This window comes from Triticum dicoccoides, chromosome 6B (genome assembly GCF_002162155.2).
Source record: "Triticum dicoccoides isolate Atlit2015 ecotype Zavitan chromosome 6B, WEW_v2.0, whole genome shotgun sequence".
Lineage (NCBI taxonomy): Eukaryota > Viridiplantae > Streptophyta > Magnoliopsida > Poales > Poaceae > Triticum > Triticum dicoccoides.
Window position 1 is genome coordinate 452,093,186 of NC_041391.1, and position 23,508 is coordinate 452,116,693.

At 47.8% G+C, this 23,508-nt stretch overlaps 1 protein-coding gene, 1 long non-coding RNA gene, 1 other non-coding gene and 1 pseudogene across 6 annotated transcripts; all 4 read left to right on the plus strand.

Moving 5' to 3' along the window:
• The first annotated feature begins 6,659 nt into the window (after nt 1-6,659).
• Nucleotides 6,660-8,920, plus strand: LOC119324796. Its single transcript, XM_037598564.1, has 2 exons — nt 6,660-8,101; nt 8,344-8,920. The coding sequence occupies exons 1-2, from the start codon at nt 6,889-6,891 to the stop codon at nt 8,379-8,381; spliced, it is 1,251 nt and encodes a 416-aa protein (XP_037454461.1). The 5' UTR covers nt 6,660-6,888; the 3' UTR covers nt 8,382-8,920.
• Nucleotides 8,921-12,132: 3,212 nt separating this feature from the next.
• LOC119323167 lies at nt 12,133-23,289 on the plus strand. Of its 4 annotated transcripts, none has more exons than XR_005156160.1 (5): nt 12,133-13,385; nt 20,609-21,203; nt 21,343-22,610; nt 22,721-22,798; nt 22,955-23,289. It is a non-coding gene; the product is annotated as an uncharacterized LOC119323167 (long non-coding RNA). The 4 variants fall into 4 exon arrangements; XR_005156159.1 differs by having other exon boundaries at nt 21,351-22,610; XR_005156158.1 differs by having other exon boundaries at nt 20,609-21,142; nt 21,351-22,610.
• LOC119326926 lies at nt 12,438-12,533 on the plus strand (annotated as a pseudogene).
• LOC119327186 lies at nt 12,595-12,741 on the plus strand. The gene has a single exon (XR_005158452.1). It is a non-coding gene; the product is annotated as a small nucleolar RNA snoR136 (small nucleolar RNA).
• Nucleotides 23,290-23,508: the final 219 nt, after the last annotated feature.

Sequence of the window (23,508 nt, forward strand, 5' to 3'; positions counted from 1 at the left end):
CTCTGTGTGAGGAGCACTCGGAGTCCCCGATTCGTCATAGACTTAAACTTCCAAAACTTCTTTGTGATTCTCGGCTCGACCGATTCCTCCATTTCGGTCCTACCGAGATCACTAAGTTGATCTAGGTTTTCAATCTCGGTGCAACCAATTTAAACTTTTCGATCACACCAAGTTACGGTAACTGTATAGAGTTATGCATCTCAGTGCCACCGAGTTGTTCCACTCGGTCACACCGACAAGGTCGGGCTATATATACTCACGGGCAAAAATTTGGAAATTTCTGCGAACCTCTTCGCCCACGCAATAGCTCGCTCTGCCACCAGGGTCTCCGGATTGTCTCCTCGTCGCCAGCCGCCTCCTGTCGCTGGTCTCCGCTGCCGTCAACGGAATTCACCCCCGCCGTTGCCGCCGTAGCGAGTTCATCGCCAAGCTAGGGTATGGACTCGATCACAGTGCTATCCTCGTCTGATTCCTAGCACATTGTGTTCATTATGATTCTTGCCACGATTGAAACACTCCTGTCCAGTCAATACAATCCTTAGATTAGATGCGATTTGAAAATTTAGGGTTAGGTTTCCGCTGAAACCATCTCGGACCCACCGAGTTGAAAAACTCGGTCCCACCAATTTGGCTAACGCCATTGCACTAGTAACTCTCGGTCTGACCGAGAATTGCTAATCGGTGTGACCGATTTTAGGACTTTGTGAAACCCTAGCAGTCTCGGTGCCACCGAACTGTGACTCGGTCCGACCGAGTTCACCAGTTTAGGTTCCAAAAACTGCTTTGGTATCACCGAGTTTAAAAATCAGTTGATCCGAAATGCTTTCTGTGGAAAACTAAAACTGAGTTTTTGAATCATTCTTTTGCAAAAATCTCTGCATTTTGTGATGCTCATCCATTCTATCTCATCTATAACTATTCACAGGGTCAGCAGTCAGTGATTTGTAGCATGTCAGACCAAAGTGATAGTCAGAACAAGTTAGAAGAGCATAATCACATGAGTGAGGGCACTAGTCCCTCTAGCACTTCAGATGATGGCAGCAGGAGCACCCCAAGCAATCTGCCTAAAGCTGCCACCATGACAAGGAAGAAGAGAACCTCAGGATCTGAAGATGAGGATTATATGGCAGAAGAAGATGAGGCTACCTCCAAGAAGGTAGTGCTCAAAAAGGAGTATGCCTCAGCAAAGAACACAAAGCCTGGACTCAATAGGAAGGTTCCTGCCAAGAGGACACCTATGCTGAAGGTCAGAGGATCAACTCAAGTGCCTGAAAAGTCTGAACCCAAAGAGGCACCTGCAAGAAGAGTCACAACTTCCAAACCCAAGAAAGTTCCCACTGGAGAAACTATGAAGTTTACCATTGAATCAGAAGATGAAGCTGTTGGTCAAGATAAGAAGAAGAAGAGAGCCAGAACCACTACTTCCCAGGTTCTTGGAAATCCCTCTATGAGGAGAGACTCTGAAGAGGAAGAAGAGGTTGCTGCACGAGCACCCAAGGCACAAAAACTAATGGGTGATGCTATTAAGTCAGGGGCTGCAACATCAAAGCCCAAGGAAGCACCCAAAGCTGCCCCCAAGCCCAAGACTGCACCAAAGAGGAATACCAGGAGTATTTCAGCTGCTGAGAAGAACAAGGCCCCAGTGCCTGAAGTTGCTGATGAAGAAGATGATGAAGGACAAGTCCTGAGGAAGCTAAAGCCCAAGATTCCAGACCACAATGATGCTCATCCTGTGGCTGAGAATATGAAGTTGAGAAAGAATGCATGACTCATATTATGGAGGCTGACAGATCCATATGCCACCAGGAGAAGGACTATTGTTGATTACAGGTTCCACACTAAGGAACAACGGGACTTCTATGAGACAGTGCTATTGGACAAGAAGCCCATAGTGTGTGATATGAGGTGGGTCGACTGGACCTACATAAAGGAAAATGAGGAACACTATCCTGGAGTGCAAGACAGTTTTGTTGCTTGTGGAGTTGCAGACTTTGTTGGGCAGAAGCTCACAGAGTGGAATGATGAGCTCCTACTCCACAACACACTTCTATCCAGATGGCAGGATAGTTTGGATGTCTGAAGGTACAAGGTACCAGTCAACAATTGAGGAATGGGCTAGTCTGATCAATGCCCCAAAGGAGAGTGAAGATGACTTGGATGTCTATGCCAAGAAGAAGATGGACCACAATACCATGGCTCATATGTACAAGGAGATCCCAAACAAAGCTCTTGAGACTTTCAAGTTTGGGTCAGTCCACTTTCTTCTGTCAGGGCTGCCAATCATCAACTGGATCCTAAGGCACACTCTGTTGCCCAAGTCAGGTGACCACAATATGATTAGAGGGCATGCTATCAACTTGCTGCACTTGTTTGATGTGCCACAAAAATTCAAGGTCATGAGCCTCATTGTTGAGACCATTAAGAGGACAGCAGCAAACCAGAAGAGAAGTTGTGGGTATGCCCCACAGATTCAGGAGTTGATTAACTCAAAGATGGGCACAGGAACTTACTTGCTGGATAAGGAACATTTTGCTATCTATCCAGACTTTGAGGACAATCATGTTGTGATGAATGAGAATGAACCATCATCAGTGCAAGCTCAAGAGCAGAAGGAAAAGGCAAAGAGAGAGAAGGCTGCCAAGATGCCAACTCAAGAGGAGGCATCTGAATACTTTTTGAAGAACAAGCAGGAGCAGCTTGGTTACTTGATAGCATCAACTCTGAGGATTGAGAAGGGGTTGGCCACCCTAACTCAAAACCAGGAGAGCCTGGAAAGAATCATGGAACAAAAATTCTATGATCTAGATGTCAAAGTAACTGAGATTCAGTCAGTTGTGGAGCAGCTCCAGGATGACATGCAAGAGAGGAAGGGCAAGACAACCACTGATGCATTTGCCAGTGTGCCTAGAGCTCATAGGTCAGATGCAGTGCCTGTGACAGACTCCAGAGCCACATCATCTGCACCAGCAACAGCTCCTACAGCTCCAGTGCAACCAGCTCCATCACCAACTCCTCCAGCTCCTTCCACTTCAACTGAAGCCTTCGTCCAAGGAGCCATCTCTACACCACCACCTGAAGATCAAGCCTGAGAGTCGATCTAGCACTATGCATTTTCTACGAACTTTTTGGTAACTTGTTGCCAAAGGGGGAGAAAAATGTATACATCATAGGCTTCGAGATAGAGAGTGTTGCTTTTGTTCTCTCTTGCTTTGGTGGTTAAAATTTGTTTGATTTTGATTGCTTAAGATACTATGCTGTTATCTGTGAGACATTGATGATCATGTGTTTGATCATAAGCTACACTTATGCATGTTCGATGATATTATCTTACCTATCCTATGTGATCATTCACTTTGCTTGGTGATGAGTGCATGTATTCAATCTTTATCATTTTGAGCGCTCCACCAAGATGTATGTGACATGAAAGAGTAACCCATGAGCCTAATTCCTTATGCATTTGCAGTCCAAAGCAAATCTTAAACTATGCACAAATTTAGGGGGAGCTCTTGCTTATCACATACTTCTCAAAGTGATGATGTTTTTCAATCTTATTATCATTTGTCGAAGCTTTGATCTATATGTTGTCACCAATTACCAAAAAGGGGGAGATTGAAAGTGCAACTATCCCTAGGTGGTTTTGGTAATTCATAACAACATATAACTCATTGAGCTAATGCTATTCCAAGACTATTATGTCAAGAAAGCTCAATGAATGGCATGGCATGGATGATGATAGTGGATCCCTCAAAATATCAAGGACAAAGGATTGGCTCAAGCTCAAAAGCTCAAGACTCTTCATTTTATATTTTAGTGATCCAAGATCACATTGAGTCTATAGGAAAAGCCAATACTATCAAGGAGGGATGAGGTGTTGCTTAATGAGCCTCTTGCTTCATGTGCTTAGTGATATGCTCCAAATACCCTCAACTACTTTCTCACATCCACATATGACCTAAACCCAAAGTCAAAATCGGTCCCACCGATTCTTTCTATCCGGCGCCACCGAGTTCAAATGTCATAGCCACTACCACAAACCCTAGGCAAATCGGTTTTACCGATAGGGATCTCGGTCTCACCGAGATGGGGTGTAATCTCTCTGTTTCCCTTCGTAACGTTTCAGTCTAACCGAAGTGATCGATCGGTCCCACCGAGATTGCAATGTAAACTCCCTATTTCCTTTTCGTAACATTTCGGTCTCACTGAAGTGAGCGAATCGGTCCCACCGAGTTTACCTGACCAACTCTCTGGAAAGCTTATTACCAAAATCGGTCTCGCCGAGTTTGTGTAATCGGTCTTATCGAGATTATGTTAACCCTAACCATATCGGTCCTACCGAGTTGCATGTCGGTCCCACCGAAAATCCTAACGGTCACTAGGTTTACTAAATCGGTCTGACCGAGTCTGTTGAATCGGTCCCACCGAGTTTGGTAAATTGTGTGTAACGGTTAGATTTTGTGTGGAGGCTATATATACCCCTCCACCTCCTCTTCATTTGTGGAGAGAGCCATCAGAACAAACCTACACTTCCAACTTACCATTTCTAAGAGAGAACCACCTACTCATGTGTTGAGGCCAAGATATTCCATTCGTACCATATGAATCTTGATCGTTAGCCTTCCCCAAGTTGCTTTCCACTCAAATCTTCTTTCCACCAGATCCAAAACCTATGAGAGAGAGTTGAGTGTTGTGGAGACTATCATTTGAAGCACAAGAGCAAGGAGTTCATCATCAACGCACCATTTGTTACTTCTTGGAGAGTGGTGTCTCCTAGATTGGCTAGGTGTCACTTGGGAGCCTCCGACAAGATTGTGGAGTTGAACCAAGGAGTTTGTAAGGGCAAGGAGATCGCCTACTTCGTGAAGATCTACCGCTAGTGAGGCAAGTCCTTCGTGAGCGACGGCCATGGTGGGATAGACAAGGTTGCTTCTTCCTGGACCCTTCGTGGGTGGAGCCCTCCGTGGACTCGCGCAACCGTTACCCTTCGTGGGTTGAAGTCTCCATCAACGTGGATGTAAGATAGCACCACCTATCGGAACCATGCCAAAAACATCCGTGTCTCCAATTGCGTTTGAATCCTCCAAACCCTTCCCTTTACTTTCTTGCAAGTTGCATGCTTTAATTTCCGCTGCTCGTATACTCTTTGCATGCTTGCTTGAATTGTGTGATGATTTCTTGACTTGTCCAAAGATAGCTAAAATCTGCCAAACTCTAAAATTGGGAAAAGGTTAAGTTTTTAATTGGTCAAGTAGTCTAATCACCCCCCCTCTAGACATACTTCAAGGTCCTACACCAGGGCAGCTACCTGTTTCTTCCACTGACTCTTCAACATGTAATCTAGCCCCAAATTCAATAGAACGATAGGAAAAAGTTCGAGCAGGCACAAAGTTGTATCAAAAGATCAAGAGGAAGGTTGATTGGATTTAAGTGTTTCCTTGATTTCTTCCATGGCACATTTCCTATCATTTCACAAACTAGAATCCTTTGATTTTCTTGTGAAGTGTCCCATCCCATATTTGTGTATCTAACTTATCCCGGTGCCACTCTCTGTAGAGTTGTTGGGCTTCCTGAAAAGGAAGGGTGAAGTAGTATAGTAGCAGATAATATTTCCCTCAGTTAAGACCTAAGGCTTATCGAATCAGAAGAAGACGACACACAAACAACGTGAACGATACGAACACACACAAAAAGCAAATGCTTGCACCCAATGAAGGCAAGAGGGTTGTCAATCCCCTTGTTCTCACCAACTGCTCTCCCCCCCCCCCCTCTCTCTCTCTTATTTGTCTCTTGGCCATGGTCGGAAGCTCGAGTGCGGTTGGGAGCTCGTGGCTGTCCATGGTGACACCATTATCGACATGTCTTTGTCGCACGTGAAATCCTAGCCGTGTGCGTTGTTTAAATGCTCATATCACATAGTAAGCCCTAAATCAATCTAAGATTTGCCTCTTATCCTGTGAAATCAAAGTTAGTGTTTTTTATTATTGGTGCAAGTTTGTTTTCTCTGTCGATTTGGCTAGAGTGGACGGGAGAAAATTGTTGGATGTAATTTATGTCTAAGAGTATATTGAAATGTTGTTGGCACATGAGGAGCTTGAGCACATTGCAATGTTAGTTAGACAACATTGTTGCACTTAGGCAGTTGAGCAAGGATGAGAAGGAGAGCAAGATGGAGATGGTGACAAGAAAGACCAGGAGGAAAACAATGATAGACAGAGGAGCTATGAGAGTGCTCTTGTTGAATAAAAAAGAGAACTGAAGCATGTAATAATTGTGCTTGTAGGCTTAGTTAAGATATAATGTGTCCACATGCAATGTTGTTTTTAGGAATGTGCATATGCGCTGTCGCTTTGTAATTGATATCTATGCAACCTTGCAATAAGCATAATCAATGTAGTATTGAAATTGAATTTTGTATGGCTGAATGAAATGCATGTTTTAACTTTGTACGGGAAGAAAGAATGCATGTTTTAACTTTGTACGGGAAGAAAGAATGCATGTTTGAAAGTTGTTCAGCAAACCCTACTGGAATAACATCCATATAGCATGCACATCATAACATCCAGAGCAAAGCACACTCACAAAAACGGCTAACAATTTTTGTCTCTAGTTCCAATGCTTGTTGTTAGACTAATATATCACGGGATCGTGATATAATCCTAATCGCCTAAATCGAGGAGAATCGAATATTTGTGATCTCCCATTTATGGTAAGATTAGGTAGGATTGCATATACTTGTCTATATAATTAACACGTAATGGAAAGGCCCAGGTGTGGTCTATTCCTTCTCCAACTTTCATGGTATCAGTTTGCGATCGATCTTGATCGTTTCCGCTGCTCTTCCTCTACCTTACTCCAGCTCCAGCCGCCGGCCTCTCTTCTCCACCGTCTTGCATGGCGCCGTCCGACCCGAAAACCACGACCGAGGCGGAGGTCCACCCCAACGCCCACCTATGGGCGCAGGCCACGGCCATCCAGAGCGTCCGCTCTCTCGTCCCAGTCATCCTCGACTTCAAGGTGCCATCCTTCCCCAAGTGGCGCTGCTTCTTCAACATCGCTGTGACGACCTACGCCCTCGAGGACCACCTCACCACGGAGACGGCCCCGTCCGATCCCACATGGCTTCGCCTCGACGCTACCGTGCTACGCTGGCTGTACGGCTCCATGGCGCTGGACATCGTCGATCTCGTCATGAAGGCCGACGCCACCGCCTACACGGTCTGGACCGCCGTCGACGCGCTCTTCAACGACAACAAGAAGACGCGCGAGATCTACCTCGCTGAGGAGTTCCGCAGCATCAAGCAGGGTGACCGGTCTGTCACCGAGTATCTCCATCTGCAAAAGACGGCGGCCGACGCCCTCGCCGAGGTCGGCTCTCCCGTCTCCGACACCGACCTCGTCACCAACATCATCAAGGGCCTTCACGAGCGCTTCGACAGCGTGGCTGACATCGCCCCGCTCCTGACGCCGTTCCCGACCTTCCTCAACTTTCGGAACATGCTCCTCCTCCACGAGATGAAGGCGGCACGTCGTTCCACCACCAACTCCTCCGCCTCTGCCTTCTACTCCGCCAAGGGCAACCCTGGACACGCTGGTGGCTCGCAGGGTGCAGCCGGCGGCCAGCCATGGAGGCCACCCGCAAACCCTAATCATGGCGCCTCGGGTTACGGCAAGAACAAGGGCAAAAAGCCCAATGGTGGCTACGGCTCGAAGCCGTCCGGTGGCTCCGGCAACGCCGGCAACCTCATGCCGACGCCTTACAACCCCTGGACTGGAGCTATCCAGATGTGGCCCATGCAGCAGCCCGGCAGCGGCATCCTCGGGCCTCGCCCTGGCGCACCTCGCGCTCATGCCTACATGGCAGCGCCTCCGGCCACGCCGACGTCCCTCTACCACGACTACGGTGTAGCCCATGGCCAGGCGTACCAGTCTGGCGGCGCTCCCTACGGTGCAGCTTCCTATGGTGCAGCTCCCGCGCCTCGAGCACCTACGCCGACATGGGACCCATCTGCTCTTGCGCAGCAATTCAACACCATGACGCTGCAACCCCCTCCTCACGAGTGGATCATGGACACAGGCGCCACGGCTCACCTCTCGTCTGACCCTGGTACTCTCTCCTCTCTATCCCCACATCCTATTTTTCGTCATATCGTTGTTGGAGACGGCTCCACTCTCCCTGTCTCCACTTCAGGCCATGCCACTCTCCCTTCTCTTTTTCCAAATCGTCCACTTCATTTACACCATGTTCTAGTCTCACCGCGTATAATTCAAAACCTGATTTCAGTTCGTCAATTAACCACTGATAATAATTGTTCAGTTGAGTTTGACCCTCTCGGTTTTTCTGTGAAGGACCTTCCCACCCGGCGCGAGATTCTTCGGTGCAATAGTACGGGGGAGCTTTATCCATTCACACGGCCACCGCCACCCCGTGCTTTCGCTATCGTCACCGACACTCCGGACGTTTGGCACCGTCGCCTTGGCCATCCAGGACACGACGCTTTTCGTCGCCTCATACAGCATGTTTCTCTTCCATGTACTAAACAAATAAAAGACAGTTCTCTTTGTCATGCTTGTCAATTAGGGCGCCATGTTCGGCTGCCATTTTCTTCTTCTTCTAGTCGCACGACTCGGCCCTTCGAGCTAGTTCATTGTGATCTTTGGACATCTCCGATTTTGAGTATTTCAGGAATTAAATATTTCTTAGTCATTCTTGATGATTTTACACATTTTTTGTGGACATTTCCTCTACACCAAAAATCTGAAGCTTATGCCACGCTTTCTTCATTTCGTGCATTTGTGCATACTCAGTTCAACCTGACCCTTATGTCCATCCAATGCGACAATGGACGTGAGTTCGACAACCAAAAGCTCCACTCCCTTGCCGCCACACACGGCATACACATTCGTTTTTCCTGCCCATATACCTCTCAACAGAACGGGAAAGCTGAACGTATCATCCGCACGGTTAATGACATTGTGCGTTCTCTCCTATTTCAGGCCAGCTTACCGCCACAGTTTTGGGTCGAAGCCCTACATACAGCCACTCACGTCCTCAATCGCCTACCCACAAAAACCATCAACGCACCCTCCCCATATTTTGCACTATATCACACCCATCCATCCTATTCATCCCTTCGCGTTTTCGGTTGTCTATGCTACCCCAATACCGCATCCACCATGGCACACAAACTGTCCCCTCGTTCCAGCGCTTGTATTTTTCTTGGTTACTCTTCTCACCACAAGGGATACCGTTGCATGGACCTTGCCACACACCGCGTAATCATTTCTCGCCATGTTGTGTTTGACGAAAACTCATTTCCCTTTGCCTCCTCGCAGCCAACTCCTGCAGCCTCCTATGATTTTCTTGATGACCTCCCACCCATCGTCATACCTCCTATGCCACACTCTCCTGCTCGTCTCGTTGCGTCTGCACCTGAGCAGCCTGCAGCAGCGCCTGAGCAGCCTACTGCTGTTCCTGAGCCACCGGCGGCCTCTGTAGCCACTGATGCACCCCCACCTACGCGTGGCCGGTCACGCACACGCGCGCCCTCGCCTGCACCCTCGCATACCATGCGCACACGCAGCCGTTCTGGCATCCATGTGGCCGCCCGCGAGCGGCTTAACCTGCATGTTACTTCTGTTAACAGGTACTCTCCGGTTCCCACGTCAGTCCGTGCTGCTCTCAAGGACCCTAATTGGCTAGATGCCATGAACGTGGAGTATGGCGCTCTCCACATGAACAATACTTGGGATCTTGTGCTTCCTCCCAAGAATGCGAACGTCGTCTCCGGTAAATGGGTCTTTCGCCACAAGCTCAAACCGGATGGCTCTCTCGATCGCTACAAAGCTCGTTGGGTGCTTCGTGGTTTCTCTCAGGAGCAAGGTGTTGACTTCGATGAGACCTTCAGCCCGGTTGTCAAACCGGCGACGGTGCGGGTTATTCTCTCCATCGCCCTCTCCCTCAATTGGGAGACTCGCCAACTCGACGTCAAGAACGCCTTCCTTCATGGCACTCTCTCCGAGGTCGTCTACAGTCGACAACCCACCGGCTTCATCGACTCTACGCGTCCTCACCATGTATGTCGCTTGAACCGTTCCCTATACGGTCTCAAGCAGGCACCCCGCGCATGGTACCAGCGCTTCGCGGCCTTCATCATCTCTACCGGCTTCACGTGCGCGAAGTCCGACACCTCATTGTTTGTTCTCCGGTGTGAGGCGGGCACGGCCTTCCTCCTACTCTACGTGGATGACATTGTGCTCACCGCGTCGTCGAGCTGGCTTCTCGACAGGATCACAGCCTCCCTCCACTCCGAGTTTTCCATGACGGACATGGGCAGTCTCCACTACTTTCTCGGCATTGCGGTCACCCGCGACTCCTGTGGCATGCATCTCTCGCAAGCCAAGTACGCCGCGGAGATTCTGGACAAGGCCGGCATGTCTGCCTGCAAGTCCGCGACGACACCGGTTGACACGTCACCCAAGCTCGCCGCCACCGCTGGCCCTCCTGTGGCAGATCCGACAGAGTATCGGAGTCTTGCTGGGGCATTGCAATACCTCACCTTCACGCGCCCCGATATTGCCTATGCTGTTCAGCAGGTCTGCCTCCACATGCATGATCCTCGTGAACAACACCTTGCGGCCATGAAGCGTATCTTGCGCTACATCAAGGGCACACTCTCTCATGGCCTCCAACTCTACTCTACATCGTCGGATTCCATGATCACCTACACCGACGCAGACTGGGCTGGATGCCCTGACACTCGTCGTTCCACCTCGGGCTTCTGCGTATTTCTTGGTGATAACCTCGTCTCTTGGTCGTCAAAACGCCAGCATACGGTGTCTCGTTCTAGTGCCGAAGCTGAATATCGAGCTGTGGCCAACGCCGTAGCTGAGGCCAGCTGGATTCGACAGCTTCTCCACGAGCTCCATCGCCCTTCACCGACCGCCACGATTGTCTTTTGTGACAACGTCAGTGCCGTCTACATGTCGACGAACCCTGTCCAGCATCAGCGCACCAAGCACATCGAGATCGACCTCCACTTCGTTCGTGATCGTGTTGCCCTGGGGCAAGTGCGTGTATTGCATGTTCCGTCGTCTCGCCAGTTCGCCGACATCCTCACGAAGGGTCTCCCGTCACCGTTGTTTCTGGATTTTCGGTCCAGTCTCAACGTCCGCTCTCCTTCCGTTGTGACTGCGGGGGAGTGTTAGACTAATATATCACGGGATCGTGATATAATCCTAATCGCCTAAATCGAGGAGAATCGAATATTTGTGATCTCCCATTTATGGTAAGATTAGGTAGGATTGCATATACTTGTCTATATAATTAACACGTAATGGAAAGGCCCAGGTGTGGTCTATTCCTTCTCCAACTTTCACTTGTGGAAGCAAATGCTATGTCTTGCTTATCGCGAGACAAAAGCATAGCTCACCTACAGTGTCTTGGCGAAGTGGTCCGGCCCAACAACATACCCAAATGGTTTTGTGAATCTTTTACAGTCCGTTTTGAAATCCTTCCATGGCCAGTTTTAGGAACCATCTGTTTAGTTTTACGAAGGTTTTGGCCGTTTTTTTCTGTTAGTTTTTTTACACTTTTTAAATACATGTTGACTTACTTTAAATACATGTTGACAATTTTATGCATATAGGTTGAACATTTTCCAGATACACGTTGAACCGTTTTCAAATACCGCCGATTTTATCCACGGGCGCCGCCAAAGTCCATCTATACGTCTAATCACCCCGCTCAGGAGATTGTTCTGAGGAAAACTACTATTTTTTTTAACAAATTTGTGCGAAGTGAGGGAAAAGCTGCCACTTTAGTGCTACTAGCTAAATGCATGTACATTGCAACGGGGCACATTTTATTATTATTGTTCAACGTATAATTTCTTGATTTATCGCTGCACATTTCAAGTTTGCATATGTAAATAATTATTGCATCTTTGAAATTTGTACGGGTTCAGATGGTTGCGGAGCCCGTATTTGTTCCGCGCCCAGAAAAACATGTGTTGCGGCCCATAGCAGCAGTCTGGCCCATCGCTCTAGGGCCCATTAGGGTTTTGCTGTGCGAAGGCAGCGACGCGCGTTGCTATAAATAGCAGTCGCCTCTCCCTCTGTTTACCGCATCACCGCCGCCGCCGCCGCCTCCTCGGCACCCTGCTGATTTGCTTCTTCGTTCTCGTTGATTTGTTTATCTCGATTTGCTTTGCTGTTCTCTGTTCCCATTTTGCGATTCGTTGGTGCTTCGTCATCTGGTCATTGGGATGATCAGTCTCTCGAGTCTGATCGGTTCCCAATGCACTCGTTCCCTTGAAGCAACATCGTACCGTTGTATCCCGAGTCCGCCCCTCTCGTGTGCCCTCCGAGTTTCTCTCCCAGGGCACCGGCGGCTCTTACATACATCTAAAAAGTTCCCATTTCTCTCTGGACATCTTGATTTCGACAACCGTGATGAGCCAATTTTACAGTTGCAGACCTGTAATGACTCCTGCGGAAATGATCGCATGGTCAAAGAACATCTAAGGGACTGAGTTGTCTTAGAAATCATCATGATTCCTGGTAGTACTATATTGGATCTTGTTTTGCCGCGTGTTTTGGTCTGCTGCTTCTCTTAAGTATTCGTGTCTGTGAACTAATTTGTATGGTTCCCGGGCAGTGATTAGACGGGAAGCAGAAAGCAATTGTTCCTCTCGCTATCCAATGCGGAAATTCTGTGATGCGATTGGACGTCGAGGAACTACACTGCCTTATTTGCTGAATTCGATTTCCTCAGTCCGGTTACTATTTACGCTTGCATTTGTTTGTTTATAAAAGTGATCTCTTTTGTTGCACATGGTCACCGGATCAAAACGCTGATATGAACGTATAAAGAAATGGTATATGTGGAAGGATCTGCACGGGCGTTAAGGAATGTTAAGTATGCGGCTAAACTTGATTTGCTCGGTCTTGTTCGGACCTTCTGCATTTGCATCGACTAGAAAGGTGCGCCATAGGTCCTGGTTAAGGCGCAACCAGAACTTGCAAAATGAAGCATGGCATATGCCTCAATTTTTGGCTCCAGAATTTTATGGGATGTCAGAAATTCAAGGAACCAGGACCTCAGGAAAACTGACGTGGCTGTATTGGCCTCAGATTCGCAGCACCGTTCGTTGTCTAAGACCAACAACAAATATCACAGTGTGCCTGCCCCCGGTATCCCATCACTTATTTTAGAGGTCCTCAGTTGATCAATGTGGTTGGTAATCAGTAACCCAGATGAATATGTGATACTTTTGTGTCCCTTGGTTTATGCCGTCTGTGCCACATTTAGCATAGAATTCCGATTGTGTGCCTGCCCCCTGGGAATTCATTATGTGCACTGTTATCTTCCTTTCGAAATTGTTTAAGAGGTAAACCTCCTGTTCTGTTGATTTTCAGAATAGCTTAGCTGTAACAGTCCTTACTGTGAAGTTCACTGAACATCAGTAATTTTTTTAATTTGTAGTTTGTTGGAAAACTAATGGTCTGATTGTGTGACGGGGGGACATCCGAGTCCTTCTGCCTGATCAGGAGCAAACTATCTGTGTTTGTATATTCCCTGGCAAACGTCGCAAAACAAACCTTTGAATGTTATGATTCCTCTGGAATTTTTCCATTCGAAGGCATATTCCGCCCTTGATAGCGGCGTTGCTGCAGTTAAACTTTGGGACTTGCCATGAGACAATTCATTCAATTCCATTTATGTTTGATGGGAAGCATTGGTGTCATTTTGCTCTTTGGAGCATTTGGAGCAAACTGTCCGTCTTAACCTCACAAAGTGAAGCTTTAGATACTGATTGTGTGTTTAGCGGCTCTCCAAATATTCTGGTGTGCTGTTGTAGTAGATTCAGGCTGAAAATCTCAGGCGAGTGTGTCATCAGTTTTCTCTCTTAGAGTTAGACAACGACACGTGATTCCATAAATTTCTTGGAAAAAAACAAATTGGAATATTGTGGACAGCATTCTTAACTTTGCTAAATGAGTAAATGAAGAAACAGCCTGAATTAGGCGGTCAGTAATAACTGTACATGTAGACATCTGGAATCGTAACATTAATTGTTAGTTTTCTTATTTCCTGCTGGTTTTTATTTCTACCACCTTACATGATGTATTTAAGATCTTAGCGAAAGACAGAGACCAGGAGTCCCTCCCGTTAGGGTGACGGTTGGTGTCCTTTCCGTAGTTTACGGAGGCGATCCCGAGGACGATTCCGATCGGAGCCTAGGGTTCCTTTCGCATCATCGCTGCCGCTGTTTGGTTCCTTCGTCCGGGTGATCTTTGAGCTTTCCTTTTCCTTGTGCCATCCACCAAATCCTTATGTGCGTTTCCCTAGGGCGTGCAGTCGTAAAGCACCTGCTTCTTAGGAGGGGTTTGGGGGGTCAGGGGAGAGCAGCCATGGCAGTAGATGGTGTAGCGGGGTTGATGAAGGGACTGAAACTGTCTGAGGAGGAGAAGAAGGGCGTCAAGGTGCGGCTTCCAGCAAGGGAGAAGGGCAAGGCGTCGATGGTGCAGGCAATAGGCAAGGTCATCTCCGAAAAGTTAGCGCACCCAGATGCGATCTGCCTCTCACTAGGCAGGGTTTGGTGCCCGATAAAGGGGATCGATTGTAAGGAGATCGGAGTAAATCAGTTCCTCATAACTTTTCATCAAGAGTTTGGTAAGCGGAAGGCGATCGAAGATGGACCATGGATGTTTGATAAAGAAGTTGTGGTGGTGGAGGACTATGTATCGAGTAAGAGGCCAGAAGATTATGCCCATAACAATATCCCTATTTGGGTGAGGGTTTTTAACCTTCCTCTTGGTATGATGAACGTGGGATCAGCAGAGGACATTGGTAATATCATTGGAGTGTTTGTGGAGGCGGACACGAGTGCGGATGGAGTTGTAATCGGTAGATTTCTGAGGGTGAAGGTAAGGATGCAGATTGATAGACCTATTATGAGAGGATTCATGCTCGATGGGGGAGAGGAAGGGGTGGATAAGAAAGGCAAAGGGGAGGCTATGATGGAGAGCGGGGTTGAGGAGGAGGATAGAGATTGGTGTAGGCTGGAATATGAATTTCTTCCTGATTTCTGCTACTCATGCGGGATCATTGGCCATGTGGAGAAAGACTGCGATAAGAAAGCTGTGAAGGGTGTAAGCAAACAGTTTGGTAGATGGCTACGGGTGGACATGGGTCAACGCAGAGGCTGGGGGGAGGTGAAAGCATGGCGGTCTGGAGGCTGAAGCTCAAGTGGGACACGCAGTTTTGGTTTTGACCGATCAGAAGGGAGATCAGGGAGTGGGAGCGAGAGTCTATCTTGGAGGAAGAGTGATTCCAGCGGCGGCGGCACAGGTAGGATAGGGAGGGAGGAGGAGGTCACTAGCCCTGTCAAAAATGATAATAAACTTAGGCCGGGGCAAACCGAAGCAACTGGTTCTGGGTGTTAGTGAGGAGCAACATATGCAGATTATCCCGGTTGCCCAGGATGGAGTGGTCAATGCGGTACCAAACAAGGCACACACTGAGACCATGGTCCCAGCAAACAAGTTGGAAAGGAGGGTTGCATCAGGTGGCAGTGGAGGAAAAGAGAAGGGCGCAGGAGGGAGGAAGTACAGAAAGAAAGGGAGGGAGAGGAACAGGGAGGCAGATGAACCTGTGGAGGACTTGGGGGTGGGAGGGAAGAGGGGGAGGACAGGCGAGGAAGATGAAGTGGAGAAGCTGGGAAAGAAGGGAAAGCTGGAAGAGAAGTTAGGAGAGGAAGGGCCAGTGACCCATGCACAAGGTGTAAACGTCAATGACAAGATATCGGCCGGGCTGCCGGAGCAGCCCCGCCGGGATCAATGAAACTGATCGGTTGGAACTGCCGGGGTCTCGGGAACGGCCCGGCAGTTCGTAGCCTCCTTGAGCTAGGGAGGTCGGAGGAGCCCGACGTGTTGTTTTTGGCGGAGACGAAGTCAACAGAGAAGGAGCTTGAAAAATTTCGATGGTCGTTGGGGTTAGCTAACATGGTGGTTTGGAATCCTGTGGGACGAAGTAGAGGTGTAGCGCTTTTCTGGAGGAGAGGTTTAAGTATCTCGTTAAGATTGTACGGGAGGCGACATGTGGATGTGGATGTAACGGAGGATGATGGGAGGATTTGGAGACTGACGGGGGTGTACGGCGAATCTGAGCTGGAGCGTAAGGTGGAGACTTGGAAGATGATGCGCATCCTTGGGCAACAGCACCGAAGTGGTCGTCCTTGGTTATGCCTTGGAGACTACAATGAGATCCTAACCGGGGATGAGAAGATGAGGGGTGCTGTCCGCCCCCAAAGGTTTATGAACAATTTTCGGGCAGCTTTGGAGGCGTGTGACTTATGTGACATTGGATATGAAGGAGACAAATACACGTGGAGGAATCATAGCAAGGAGGTGGATACATACATCTGTGAACGCCTGGACAGGGCCACGGCCAATGCAAAATGGTGCGAATGGTTCCCGGAATTCAGTGTGATCAACGGGGCTCCTCGCCATTCAGACCATAGACCGATAATAGTTAACACACAAGGTGTGCCCAGTAGGGCGAGCGGAGGCGATCGGGGGTTCGGATTCGAGGCGTGGTGGTTGCAGGAAGAGGGATGTGGTGCTGAGATCCAAGGAGCGTGGGAGGAAGGCTGCCTGAAGGAGAGGGATGATGTGGCTTCTGTGATGACCAATGTGGCTGGGAGGATGAAAAGGTGGAGTAGGGAGGTGGTGGGAGAACTAGAGGGGAGACTCAAGAGAGCACGGAGGGAGCTGGAGGCATGCATGCGGGCGCCAGTTACAGAAGCAAAAGTTAGGGAGGAAGCGCGACTGCGGTGTCTTGTAGAGGAGCTGGAGACTAAGAAGAACATTAAAGCGAAGCAACACTCGCATGTTACTTGGCTCCGGGATGGCAACAGAAGCACAAAATACTTCATGGCCGTTGCATCTGCGAAGAAGAAAGCCAACTGGATTAAGAAGCTGAGTAGGGAGGACGGACCGGAGGTGAAGGAAGGGGAGGAGTTAACTAACTTTGTCTGCTCTTTTTTTCTGGATTTGTTTACTTCTACGGGGGCTAATCGCCTGCCTGAACTTATTGACAAGGTTAAACCCCGTGTGACTCCTGCCATGCGAGCTATACTTGAAGCGGAGGCTACCAGGGAAGAAATTAAGGCCGCGTTAGACCACATTGGTGACTTGAAGGCCCCGGGCCCTGATGGGATGCCATCGATCGTTTATAAGAAACATTGGCACTTTATGGGGGACAAAGTGGTGGATGAGGTCCTTGCGGTGCTAAATGGTGGAGCTATGCCGACAGGGTGGAACGACACAGTTGTGGTTCTCATTACGAAGGTAAAGAACCCCCATAGGATCAAGGATCTTCGCCCGATAAGCCTTTGCAACGTGATCTACAAGTTAGTCTCGAAGGTTATCGCCAACTGACTTAAGCTTGTGCTTCCTGACATCATTTCTCTGAATCAAAGTGCCTTTGTTCCTGGCCGGATGATCACTGACAATGTGTTAGTGGCTTATGAGGTGTCACACTACCTACTGAACAAGAAGAGAGGCAAGGATGGTATAGCAGCGGTGAAAGCGGATATGAGCAAAGCTTATGATAGGGTGGAATGGGGTTTCCTGCGAGCGATGCTGACAAAGCTGGGTTTCGGTACTCGATGGATTGACTTAGTCATGCACTGTGTTAGCTCGGTTCGGTACCAGATAAAGGTTAACGGAGTTTTATCCGAGCAGTTCTCGCCCTCCCGAGGACTCAGGCAAGGGGACCCTGCCTCGCCGTATCTTTTTGTCATTTGTGCGGAGGGACTGTCAGCACTGTTACATGATGCGGAGGAGACCGGAGCAATCACTGGTGTTAGGATCTGTCCTCAGGCATCGGTAGTGTCGCACCTACTCTTCGCTGATGATTTTGTCCTTTTGCTGAAAGCGCACCAAACAGAGGCACAAGAGCTGCGTAGGATACTGGACCTGTATGAGGAATGTTCGGGGCAATGCATCAATCTGGAGAAGTCTGCAGTCATGTTTAGTCCCAATACTAGTGCTGCGGTAAAAACGAGTGTCAAGGACGCTATACAAATACAGAGCGAGTCGTGGAATGAGAAGTACTTGGGACTGCATGTTCATGTGGTCAAATCAAGGAAAAAGGCCTTTGCTTTTGTCAAAAGCGCAATGGCTGGGAGAGTGTATGGATGGAAGGAAAGGCTCATAGCGAAGGCGGGCAAGGAAACTTTGGTCACAACAGTCGCTCAGGCCATCCCTACTTTTGCAATGTCCTGTTTTTACCTAACAAAGTCGTTCTGTGATGAACTAAGTTCATTGATAGGAGAATATTGGTGGAGCCAACAAGATAAATCCCATTGTACCCACTGGATCGGATGGAAGACTCTCATCAAGCCCAAAGCACAAGGGGGTTTAGGGTTCTGTGACATGCATGACTTCAACTTGGCGCTCCTCTCCAGGCAGATTTGGCGGCTGATTTAGCACCCTGAATCTCTCTGTGCCCAAACGCTGAAAGCGCGTTATTTCCCCAACGGGCAGATTCTTGAAGCGACTCCTAGGGATGGCATCTCCTATTCATGGCGCAGCCTCCTTCATGGCCTTAATCTGTTCAGGGAAGGGTACATTTGGAGAATTGGAGATGGCACCCAAGTAAATATTTGGTTCGATCCCTGGATTCCACGGCCCTGGTCACGGCGTGTCTTGACACCCAAGGGACAGAACCTTCTACAGTCTGTATCTGAGCTCATCGATCCGGCTTCAGGTCAGTGGGATGAACAATTGGTGAGAGACACCTTCTGGGCGGATGACATCAAACATATTCTTCAAATTCCGCTACGGGAGGGGGTTCGGGATTTCATTGCATGGCATTATGATTCCAAAGGCACTCACTCCGTCAAAAGCGCTTACAAGCTTCAGCGTCAGCTTGAACTTCATATGCAGAACGCCGGTGTGGGTGGCAGCGCGACAGATCCTAGTAACCTCAACTCTGTAAAGGATGACTCATGGAAGCGCCTGTGGAAACTGCCGTGCCCAAAAAACATTCAGATGTTCGTGTGCAGGCTGAAGCACGACTCCCTCGCTCTCCGCACTAATGTAGCACGCAAAGGGATCCACATTGCGGACACAAAATGTCTCTTTTGCGGTAGAGCTGACGAGGACGGGGCGCATCTCTTCATCAAATGCAAGACAGTAAAGGAACTGTGGAGGGACTTAGGCTTGGAGAAGGAAAGCCTGGAGATGGAAGTAATCACGTCCGTGCATGTGATGATGGATTATGTTTGGGGCCTAGATGAGAAAAAGAGGCTACACATACTCACATTTTGGTGGCTGTGGTGGTCAAATAGGAACAAGCTTAGAAAGGGAGAGATGCCTCTAGTGCCAGATGAAGTGGCGAGGCGAACAAGAAGCAACGTGATTGAGTATGTGCACATCTTTCTGAACCCCCCAGTCAAGAGCAATCCGGAGAGGTGGCGGCCGCCAAGTGACATGGAATACAAGATTAATGTAGATGGTTCTTTTGTGCCCGGGCAGAACCATGCAGGATGGGGAGTTGCGGCAAGAACAAAACATGGAGACTTGATCTGTGCTCGGGCAGGACGGACTGACAACGTCGGTGATGCCTTTGCTGCTGAAGCTATAGCCATGTCACATGCGATAAACTTGGCGGCAGAGCTAGGTATGGTTCGAGTGGAGTTTAAGACTGACTCGCAACTTCTGGAGGAGGCGCTGGACCTGCGTAGGGTGGATTCCTCGGCCTATGCAGCAGTGATTGAAGACATGAAATACCAGTTAAAGCTTTGGTTTTCTCATTTCAACATCGCTGTTTGCCGGCGTAGTGCGAACTCTGTCGCTCATGAACTTGCTAGTCTTGGTCGTTTATGTGATTCAGCCCATTGTATGCAGTCGGATACGAATGTACCAGCCCAAGTGGGCGCCTGTGTGTTGGGTGATTTGCCCGCACGTTGAGTAATAAAGCTATGTTGCTTTCAAAAAAAAAAGATTTTAGCTATGGATGTATATTCAGATGGGGCTATATATTTTTGTCAAGCATCTCACTATCAAGGCCAATGGGATGTGAGACTACATTCTGACAAGAGGAATCACCGGGGAAATCACAACAACATTTGGTTAATAGAAATATAAGCATGCAAAGTTTTGGATGTCCTCCCATCGTGCGGTGGAAGGACCACGCCATCAGCATTATCACCATCACTGCTACATCCCTGCAACTACCACTGGCCAGCCGAGCTCTGGCAAACAGCAGCACGATGGGGCAGGGAAACAATATTTGTGTTTTACACTTTTACTTGGCATTACTTCGGAGAAATACTGTAAAATTGAAATGATGCTTCTTTTAGTCATTGTAACTACTGCACTGAATTCTAGAAAAAAATGTGTCACAGAAATATTAGCTTAGGTTGAGGAGATGAAATTATTTTTTGTCCCCTGTTACACTTCAACTTGTAAGTTTTGACTAGATTGTAGCATTGGTAAAGAAGTCCCAGGGTCGTTGTGCAAAGCTATTTATAGTGAATAATGTAGCCCAACTTGCAGCTTCAGTAACTGGTGGTGTTATTACTAAATGTGTTTTGTGCAGGTTTCATGCTCTCCTATTTGTGATCTATGGGATTTGCCCTTGATCTATTCGATACAATGACTGGAACCACGCTCCAGCCGCCCATCGCAGGTCCTTTCGCCGCCGCTGATCTATTCGCTATATCGACGGAAACCACGCCCTGGCCGCCATCACGGATCCCTTTGCCGGCGCCCAGATCCTAGAGGTGCCGCCGCCGAGCGCTTGTCGCTCGCCCCCGCCCGTCTCTCCCTCCTCGGCGTTGGCAGCTTCGAGTCCTTCAGACAGTGTGCCCCAGTCGCTCCCGTTCCTCCTCTGCTGTGACCTCCTACTGGGCGCCTCGGCCACGGTTGACCTCTTCTCCTTCCCCGATCTCCTCGCGTCCGCCGCCGCTGCCCGGGGAGCATGCCGATCGCAGGTCGTCCTGGAGGTCACGGCTAGGGAGTTCGTCCCCAAGATGTCGCAGGAGGCTGTGGCGCAGATGGGCCAAGAGGAGCAGGGGCACCTTGCACTTGCCGGTCAAGCAGCTTGCAGAATTCCGTCTGGCTACTCGAGCAGGTTCGCCGTTCTTGTTGTTCTTGCGTGTCAAGACTCTTGGCTGCAGACTTGCAGATATCAAGTACGAGTCAATGCTTAATTTTTGTCACGTTTCTTACTCACCACTGTTATTTCTAGCATCCAACATACACGAATTGAATAGACCAACGGCATTACATGTTTCATAAGCATGTTTCTAAATGCTAATTAGCAGTTCTCAGTTCTGCAGATACACTATGATTGCAGCGGGTGTTGGAAAAAATCATCCGATGGTCGTGAGTGACGAAGGAAGTGCTTTGTATTTGGTGACTGCTGGGGACGAGTTCACTAAGGAGTGGTTGACTCCCTCTCCTGTTGCTTTTTTATGGTTGATAGATGACACAACTAGAAGTGCAGCAAATACAACTTATATTGTCACCTGTTCTTAGAATCTACCTGTTTCGGTGATAATGAAACCAATAAAAATATTTATGACATGAGCATACATAACTTATATTGTTTAGGACGATGGGGTAGTTCTGACAATTTATGGGAATTTGACCATATGCGAAACTCATTTTCCCACTGTGTTCTTACACTGCTGTTATTTTTGTGTTGTCCCTGACTCCGTGTTGTTCCAAATTTGGTGCGGGGACTAAGGTGTCGCCACTCCCCTGCCTTGTTACTAAAGCAACTAATGTTGTTTGTGGTGCCGACTTCACTAATCTAATTGTCATCGGTTGAGGCATCTTCCGTACTGTAAGGCCTTCCTGAAACTATTAAACTTAAAGATTAGCACGTTTTTTTCTTTCAGATAAAGCAAGCTTTGATCATCTTCTCATCATAACAACTTTAGATTATTATCTGCTTTGGCTGTAATTAGTGGGGTTTTTCCTTTGTCATTTCTTTTAAGATGTGTTTAGTTCTTTTGTGCTATTCAGTACATCAGGACTTCCTCGGTATGGCCAACTTGGTCATGGAAGCGAATCAGGTTGGTTGCTACTATGTTAACACACGAAACCTACTAAATTTGCCACGCTGGAGGCGGGGAAACCTAGACCTATGCTAATTGATTTAATTAATTATTATTATTCGTTGGGCGTCCGAACAAGCAGCTGAGCGTTGGACATGGCCTTATGCCTCCGAATAATATGTTCATACCCCATAAGTTCTTTGGAATATTCATACATCCAGTTCAGTACTATTTTCCATATTTTAACTTTACATACTGTTTTTTTATTATCTGATGTTCATTATAAGTACCAGTCAAAAAACTGTTAATTATAAGTGCATAGCATAGCCCTATATTTATTATATTCGGTGACCTTTTTTATGAAAATCATTGCTACGAGTCACCATTTTATATTTGGTGCTCATACCCTAAACCTTTTGTATTTGCAAGATCACTCCTTAATGCTAAGAGGGGAGAGATGATTTTAGGGATATTTTTGTCAAAGGAGAACATTGACAAAAACAATGAATACAAGGAGCTTGCAGCCATGATGGAATGGTACAACGGCAGTGATAAGATTTGTGCATTGTTTTTTAACACAAACTAACATGTAGATACTAGGAATATGGCTGAATTACTAAATGTTGTTACTTTCTTTTTGCATCCAGAATCTTTGCGTGGCAGCCTGCTTACCGCCCAGATAGTGAGCCCCTGAGCTCCTGAAGAAAGGACAGTTGAAGGAGATGGTAAAGTTACTTATAAATGTCTTGCTTCTTAAGCATTTTACCATTTATTGAAGATGTAGTGTTTTTTAATTGTCGCTAAGCCAATTATGAACAAACACTTTGTGCTAAACATCTTGTAATTCTTGTCCAACGATATACATTATTTGATGCCTCAAGAAAGAAGCGAACACAAAGGATCCTACGCCAAAGAATGAAGAGGCCGGGGAAATGATTGAAGGGGGTGCGTGGAGGACATGTGCATGGCGGAAGCTGGCGTGATGACTGCGAAGGTCAAAGGAGAGAAGGCTCGCACTAGACTCATTTTGGAGTCTCTGGACAGGCACATCGCGCATCAACCTTGGGTGATTTAAGTGAGGGTGGTTCTATATTTTCCTCCCTCTTATTTCTGTCAATGACTAAAGATAGATGATTAGGGAATTTTTTTATCGATTGCCATGGATTACTGGAAATTTTCAGCGAGGTAAAACAAAGGTGATATCTTGAGGATCTAATGCTTTGAATTGTCTAACAACGCGCTTAATGATGATCTCTATTATTAAAGAGGGAGCGTGTACATAGTTGTTCGTTCCCTACTTCACTTTGCTTCCGCCTCCCATCATGTAATTTATTTGCTGAAATCTGTATTCAATGATGCTCTTGTGTCTAATACTTAGCCCTGTTTTAATGCATAGGCTATCCCAGGAAATTCTGTGCTCTGAACATGGGTTTAA

Coding starts and splice junctions, on each gene's coding strand:
- LOC119324796 (XM_037598564.1), top strand. CDS start 6,889: ATGGCGCCGTCCGACCCGAAAACCACGACCGAGGCGGAGGTCCACCCC. Junction 8,102..8,343: donor TCACCTCTCGTCTGACCCTG/GTACTCTCTCCT, acceptor TTTTCTGTGAAG/GACCTTCCCACCCGGCGCGA.